This window comes from Panthera tigris, chromosome B3 (genome assembly GCF_018350195.1).
Source record: "Panthera tigris isolate Pti1 chromosome B3, P.tigris_Pti1_mat1.1, whole genome shotgun sequence".
In the NCBI taxonomy this organism is placed as follows: Eukaryota; Metazoa; Chordata; class Mammalia; order Carnivora; family Felidae; genus Panthera; species Panthera tigris.
Genome location: NC_056665.1, coordinates 53,601,297 through 53,609,386, shown reverse-complemented (window position 1 = coordinate 53,609,386; position 8,090 = coordinate 53,601,297). Strand labels below are relative to the sequence as shown.

At 35.8% G+C, this 8,090-nt stretch overlaps 1 protein-coding gene across 7 annotated transcripts in view; it reads right to left on the bottom strand.

Annotated features, from left to right (window-relative positions):
• Positions 1 to 2,660: 2,660 nt before the first annotated feature.
• GABPB1 (GA binding protein transcription factor subunit beta 1) overlaps positions 2,661 to 8,090 on the bottom strand; it is a 78,520-nt gene continuing 73,090 nt past the window's right edge. For all 7 annotated transcript variants that reach the window (XM_042988882.1, XM_007081838.3, XM_042988883.1 and 4 more), the window contains exon 9: positions 2,661 to 4,162. In XM_042988882.1, coding sequence (XP_042844816.1) covers positions 4,010 to 4,162 — 153 coding nt within the window. In that variant the 3' untranslated portion in view covers positions 2,661 to 4,009. The remainder of the gene's footprint in view (positions 4,163 to 8,090) is intronic.

The following is an 8,090-nucleotide window of genomic DNA, read 5'->3' as shown; positions in this document are numbered from 1 at the left end:
AATGGACAGAATCACAGAGACGTCAAAATTTTTCCAGGAAGCAAATTGTAGTTTTTTGGAAGTTATAGCCTTTATCTAAAAGTGAAGAGTCCTCAATGATTTATACCCAAACTATATTCATTCATATTTGATTATTCTTAAACTGAAATATTTTTGAAGGTGCTCAGGGTATCAAAATGATCAAAAACTATTAAGACCACTTATCTGTATATCTCTACCCTTGGAAAATAGTTTTAACAAGTCACAAAAGTATTGATATCGCAATTTTGATTTGGAACCAGAAGCATATTTCCAGTGATAATACTGCATTTTCCATAATGGGTTCAACAGAGTAATCTAAGAATGAATTCAGGGAGCTTACGTCAAACTGAATCCATGTGCACTGAGATGTTCTCACCTAACACAGAGAAAGCAAATAGCAAACATCATTCACAACTACAACAAACTAGCTATCTATAATGAAGTCCAAGTACAGTAAATATTACTTAATGAAATAACAAATCTGTTAGTTCATTCCTAAGTTGATCTGACATGCTGGAGGAGTTATTTACTCAATAGAAGCTAGGTGAATAGAAAAGGGTTTTTTTCTATTTGCTATATAAGCCTGAGTGCTAATGCCTTGGGAACCCACCCATATGGGTTCCATATGGAGCTCATCCACAAAGGTTCCTTCAATTGTTTTGTGATTTTATCTGAAAAGGTTTTTCTTCTTGGTATATTTTGAGTTAGTCCTCAAGGTCTTTCAGGTATTAAAGCACAAAGAAAACTATAGATTTTATCAGGAAGACGCTATGTATAGAGTAAACAGAAAAAAAAGATCAGTCATATTAGCACAAAGCATCCATGAATAGGTCTATCAACTCACCAATTCCTGTTATAGGCAATGGTTTCTTCTAATGTTCAATAAATAACATCATAAACAATCATGTTGAAGAAAAATATGCTGGCATAGATTTTCATTAGCAATATGCTTTGGATAAAAATATTTATACACATATCTTTTGGTCATAAACAAAAATGGCATGGGATTTCACATTTATTCCCTCTTCCATTTAGCTTTGTTCTTTTGAATGTCACAGGAGAAAACTCCCCAACTCCCAGCCCTCCAGCACCACAAAGAAATAGAGCAATCCAGCGTCAAAGTAAAAGAACGGAGTACTACTCTGCCATTCATGGCATGAAAGATTGACGTAAGAAAACTTTTTCTAAAGCAAATTAAAACAAATGACATCACAAGCCCTTACAGAAGCGATTAGGATATAAATAAAATAGGTAACAATAAATGAAAGTTAGTTGAGAAGCACGGTCCCCGCAGATACTACTTGCCAGAGGATGCTTTCTTAAAGCATCACAGACCCAACTTAGATTTGTAATCCTCAAATTCCAGTGACTGGACACAGGGAAGTATTAAATCTGAACCAAGTAATGAAGCAATTAAGACATCAAATGAGCTCAGTGTCTAGATAGTACATAGCCAGTACTATTCTAGATGCACAAGGAAGAAACTAATTCATTAAAAGATATTAATTCATTAGGCCCAATACTTAGGGCACTAGGGCTTGATTCTCTCACAGAACCCTGGAGTAAGGCTGCTCTAAAAGGTGTTTGTTCACACATTGATATGGTAACCAAATGACCTTTAACTGCAAATCCATCATTAGGTAGTGGAAACACATTAAGTATGGATTCCTGAAAACTTTTATATTATTTTATTCTGTCAGTTCCTTTAATCCTCTGCTCAAAACACAGAATGAGAATGCAAAGCTTTTTCAGCCCAACTGAAAACAAGCTAAAAAGAAAAAAAAAATTTTTTTTTAATTTGTTATACATTCTTGCCTAACTATTGATTTCACAGCACACTGAATCAGATATAGATGACTGAGGAATTATACAAGGTCAATGGAACACTCTGAAAAAAGTGAACTTCTCCCAAAGACATCTGAGTATTAACCTGATACTATCATAGACTTACTCCTTTTAAGTACCAATTGTTTTCCCCCATCTATGTCAAATGTTATTATAAATCAAAATTCCTTCTTGTCCCAGGTCAAGTCTCTAGCACAACAGGAGACTAGAAGTCAAAAAACATATTAAATTAGCTTTCAGGAGTTGATTTCCAACACTGTCTCAAGGCTCTTTGGGGCCAATCTGGTCTGGAAGCAAAGTCTACAGTGGTTTGCACCCTGGGGTGTACATAGTGGTCCTTCTCCACTCCAATATTGCAGATGTCAAAGGCACCCTGCTTAACAAAGCCATAAATGCATTAAAGCGATTAAAAAAAAAAAAAAACATAGAAAAAGTAGCTTCATGCTATTGAAAATATGGCCGAGCATTTGTTAAATCTATAGGTGTAGATCATTTAAAACATATGTTAAATTTAGTGGAAAACTGAAAAGGTTTTTTCTCTTCTATTTGGAGTTCTCAAACCTTTCTAAGTTTCCAAACAGCAACTATCAGGCCGATAGTTCACAGATCCTTTTATTACCTTAATAACTATAATAACTCCAGTGAGAGAACTAACAAATTCCCAAGAAATTACCTCCAGGATTTATAAGACACAGTGTGAAGAATATATAATATTTTCATTCTGGTGGAATATAGCTATAAGATACAGAACAAAATTTTTAATGTGGGGTTAAAATATCAGTCTACACTAAACATATGTGGAAAAGATATTTAATTGTAAAATAGAAAAGTAGGCCAGAGTACAGTTTTAAGGGTAATTGCTTCTTTATACAGATAGGTAATCTAGGAGGGTATTAGGGTTAAACATTTTCATAAAGCAATAAAACATTAAAAAATAAAGCAAGAAAAAAAGAGCTTGAAGTTATGTTTTACAAAAAAAGAATGAACAGTATGTCAGAGTTTAATGTCCATACACTGTGGAATTCAACAATATTGTGATGAGAGCAAGTCACAGCACAGACATACGGCTTTCACAGGGAAAAGTAAAAGTTATGTTAGACATATCTATAGCATCACTAGTACAAAAAGTTCTTGTTCTACATACAAAAGCAATTTTTTTTTCCATAAGAATAATTTCCTGGGGAGAAATGAGTCCATGAAATACTTCAGAAACCCATATGCTTTGAGTATCCCAAAAACATTATCTTAAAATCCAGTGCCTTAAAGTGCTTTCATGTGGAAATCATGATGGAAGGCACAGAATAGTTTCACGTCCCCACTATGAAATTTTCAAAAAAGCATAGATTTTGCAGTTTGCAAATTCAAGTTTTCTTGTAAGCTGCTCCTTCTAAGAACATTGTCATTCCAATAAAACCAGCTGCTAGCTTACTCACTCTCAATGACCTACTAAATAAAAGGATTTTTTTTCTCCTAGTAACTTTCATCATCTTTATGGGAAAAATACTTATGCAAGTGATGCATTTTGAAATTATAAAACATGCAGAATATGTACAAACAGAAAGTTTAAAAAATATTTGCTTCATATACATGTAAATCTACTTGGGTATAGCTGAAATTGAACAAATATAAAAATTTGCTTTCTAAAAAATGTTTTCAGAGAATCTGAGACAACTTAAAGCTGTACAAAGATTTCCTGGGAGAAATCTTCTCTTCAGATAGAAGTTTATACCTACAGGAGTAATTCCAGCATCAGTCCACCACATAATTATTACATAACATTTGGTCTAATCAACAATGATCACCCTTAAAACTGTTCTGTTTCTGAGAAATTAAGGTTCATACTAAAATCAAAAAGAATTCACAAAAACAGTGGCTTATTGTGTTTTTGGATCTCTTCAACAATCTTTATAACTCATTTGGAACTGTAAAAAAACAAAAACTATTTACAGAATTCAGTTTTAAATACATCTCACAACTTCTAAAGTTTTATGTTACAAGAATTCAAAGCTCATGGCTTAAGTCCAGTCATCAATCCGTAGTCTCTTCTGTTCTCCTCGCTTCCTGCGACTGCACCTTTTATGTACAGTTCAAGACTGGGTTCTTTCTTAACCAAAAGTAAATCCAAACTACATGTTCATTTCAATTAAACAGCTTCTTTATTAGTCTGAAGGCGAGTCATAGCTTCTAATTTTTGTCTGTAGGCCTCTGCTTCCTGTTCTTTCTTTAGAAGCTGCTGTCGATATTTTTGTGCTTCCCGATTTGCTTCATCCAGCTGTTTCTGAAGAGCTTCTCTCTCCTAATTAAAAAAAAAGGTGTTTGTTTTTTCAATTTTTGCACAAATACATTAGGAACATATACAAGCATGCATCCTTCAAATAGAAAAATCTGTAGTAGCTAGATGTAGTCACCACCTATTGACATTTCCTAGGCATCTTGCCTTTTCAGTCAATTCATTAGTAATTAAAGCCCCTAATCCTGTGCTCCACGCTGATACAGATTAGTTTCTGACCTCAAGAAATTACTCCGCTTAAAAATAAGATTCACATAATGAACCCAGACCGTGTACCTGTACTTTTATATATACTACAAAAACTAATGAAGACTTTAAGACAGAAATATACCTCTTCACACCTCTGTGATGTTTCTATGTAAAGGTACAATAAACTATAACAGTTAATATTTACTGAGCACCTATTATGTGACTAAACAAGGCGATTTCCAATAACAAGCCTCTAGGATAAAGATTATGCCCATTTTACAGATGAGCAAAATGGTATTCAGAGAGGACATAGCTTTTCCCTCGTAACACAGTTGAGTTTACAAGATTCTAATGTTACTGCTTTTGAAACTATCTTCCTCTATGGTAACAAGCAAGACTCCTCATCTCTAAAATCAAGGGGTGCTGGTCTAGATTAGTTCTTCCTAAATTATACCATTTTTACAAACCAATAAAATACTAACTTCTCTATGGTGATTCATTAAATTGTCCAAATATAAAATATATGCATTCAATTCTAAATGCTAAACACAAATCTAGCCCAATGAAAATGATATTCTTTCTCCTCCTCACTCTGCCCCTATTCAGTTGCCTAAGGGAAAGCATTTCAAAGACTCCTTTCTCATGCCTCTAGTATGCGCATGGACAAAAGCTCAACCTGCACAGGCCCATACACAACCTCATCACAGAGGGTAGGACCTCTCAGTGGGATGAAGGCCGAGGGTAGGACTATTATTAATCTAAGAAATGCCAGGTTCATACTGGACAAGACACTTGACCAGAGGGAACCGGAGGTGAGGGTCAGCAACCTACTGGGGGAGAGGGCAGTATGAGGGTCTCTTCCACTGCCCCTTTGACTCCTGTCCATTGTGAACACCAAAAGATTCCCTCCCCTTCACTAGTCATACATGGTCTCCAAGGAGGAGCATATTTAATACTCCTTCCTTTGATCCCATTCCCTTCCTCATACTGGGAATGAAGTCCAACATGTATTTTTTCCCCTGGGTCCACCAAATGTAGGAATGATAGATTATACAAGTAGGCTTCCATTTACACAAAACGTACAAGAAACACATGCACCCTTCATCTCCATTTAACAAATGCCCACCCCCTTCCCTGCTACCTTTTTCTTACCCTTTTCTTACCCTTCCTCCAGGCAAAATGGCAGAGTAGGAACAAGTCAGAAAGGACACCCAAGAGTCAAGCCTCGGGCAAGAAATCAACACCACTACCTTGGCAGTGAACTATGAAGAACTTTGAGCACGCCAATGAAAAAGGTGGGAGAGGGGTGCTGCTTCTCCAGGAACTAGACCCCCACCACTGGCAGGAGCACTCATGGTCGTGCATAAGTGTTTTAAAATTTTACATGTGTTAGGGTACCTGGGTGGCTCAGTCAGTTAAGTGTCCGACTTCAGCTCAGGTCATGATCTCCCAGCTTGTGAGTTTGAACCCCACATCAGGCTCTGTGCTGACAGCTCAGCCTACTTTGGATTCTGTGTCTCTGTCTCTCTCTCTCTGCCCCTCCCCTGCTCATGCTCTGTCTCTCTCAAAAATAAATAAACATTAAAATTTAAAAAAAAATTTTTGACATGTGTTAAGAAATAAAATCCTTTGGTAACCAAAGTTTTGAATTATTGGTAGGAAATATTGGGACAGATTCTCTAACTCTAAGGTATCTTCTAATACTAGCTATTCATTAACATTTAGAAACAGCAAGGGATTCACAATTACTTCGGAAGATGAAAGCAAATTAAGCGAGGTAGTCTAACAGTAAGTACAGTTTGTTTTTATTCAATTAGTAAAATGTACCTTAATATAAATGAAAAGACAGCTCCCTTCTGTCTACTAGGCCAAATAAAAGATTCATTTACACTGCATTTCTTAACTATATCTGTAAAGTCTGAAAGGTAAAGGTCATTGCGCTACACTTAATCCTCAAGACTGAAAGCAGTTAACATTATTAAAGTTTTTTTTAAGTGTTTCCATTTTTTAGTTCTCAGGAGTGTAGGTATTTAGGAAAACTTTTTGCCATCTCACTTTTCAAAGCAAATAAAAATCTCTTAAAAAGTGGAAAATATCACTTCTTACTTTACTCAAAGAGATCCTTTGTTTCCAAATTTATTTGTTAAATGTTTATTGAACATATATTATATGCAAGACACTTCCTTAATGTAAACAGTAATTTGGTTGTTTCACACATGAACAATGCATCACACTGACATTCGAGATTTATATTTAAATAGAAATGCCAAGGGGCACCTGGGTGGCTCAGTCAGTTGAGCGTCTGACTTCAGCTCAGGTCATAATATTGCGGTTTGAGTTTGAGCCCTGCATCAGGCTCTGTGCTGACAGCTCAGAGCCCGGAGTCTGCTTCAGATTCTGTGTCTCCCTCTCTCTCTCTGCCCCTCCCTTGCTCACACTCCATCTCTCTCTCTCTCTCTCTCTCTCTCTCTCTCTCTCTCAATCTCAAAAATAATAAACATTTAAAAAACTCTTTAAAAATAAATAGAAATGCCAGGTGCCTGGGTGGCTCAGTCGGTTGAGTGTCTGACTTCAGCTCAGGTCATGATCTCACAGTCTGTGAGTTCAAGCCTCACGTCGGGCTCTGTGCTGACAGCTCAAAGCCTGGAGCCTGCTTTGAATTCTGTGTCTCCCTCTCTCTCTGCCCCTCCCCCACTCATGCTCTGTCTACAAAAAAAAATTTGAATAAATAGAAATGCCAAGGCTATGGCTTTGACCTTTTGCAATAAAAGCACAATAAAAAGGACTTTGACATGTGTAAATAAATATACCTTAGTCTATTAATATGTAATACTCAAGTATTTTTCCTTTAACAGTATAATATGGAAGAATTCCAAAAAAGTAAATTCGGATAATAGTCACAGTTTGGCTGCAATAGAGAAGCTATTTCTCTTACACTACAACTCCAAACCCAGGCAATGGATTAATAGGGCAAAGACTTGAGTTTGCTTTTTTATTTTCAAACAAAGTTCTTGAATTCTGCTTCAGCTGGTAGCAATGATCTCATAACCATTTTATTTTTAATTTTCTAATATTCAAATTTATTTTACCTTAGCTATTATAGAGCAAAAAAAATCATTCTACTCATTTATCTTCTACTTCTATATGTATTTTAGAAGATAATTTTAATAGCAGCTAACATTTACTGAGCATTTATCACATGCCCATCATCGTCCTAGTCTTTTACATGCATTCTCATTTATACTTTGTAACCATCTGATAACGTAGGTGCTGTTATTTTCCGCTGTTATTTTCCACCTAGTTACTGATGGGGAAATCAAGCCTTATAAGGTTAAACAACTTGATCAAGATAACACAATCAGAAAATGATAAAATATACCCATATTCTTAACCATTAAATATTTGCTTAAAAAGAAAGAAACTGGGCAGGGTGTGTGAGCTGCCTGTTTCCTTGTGTATAAACATCAATTTTCCAAGTGCCATGAGCCACATATGAGCCTGTTTTTATAAACAAAGTTTTACTGAAATATCTACTCATTTCCAAAGTGTCCGTGGCTGCTTTCCCACTACGATGGCAAAGATAAGTGGTGAAGCACAGACTATAAAGCCCATAAAGCCAAAAATATTCACTATCAGGCCCTTCACAGAAAAAAAAACTTTGCCTACCCCAGCCCTAGAGAAAAAACTTACCAAAAAGAGAGACTGCAGGAAATCTTAAACTGTGGTGGATCAAAAGAATATCAAT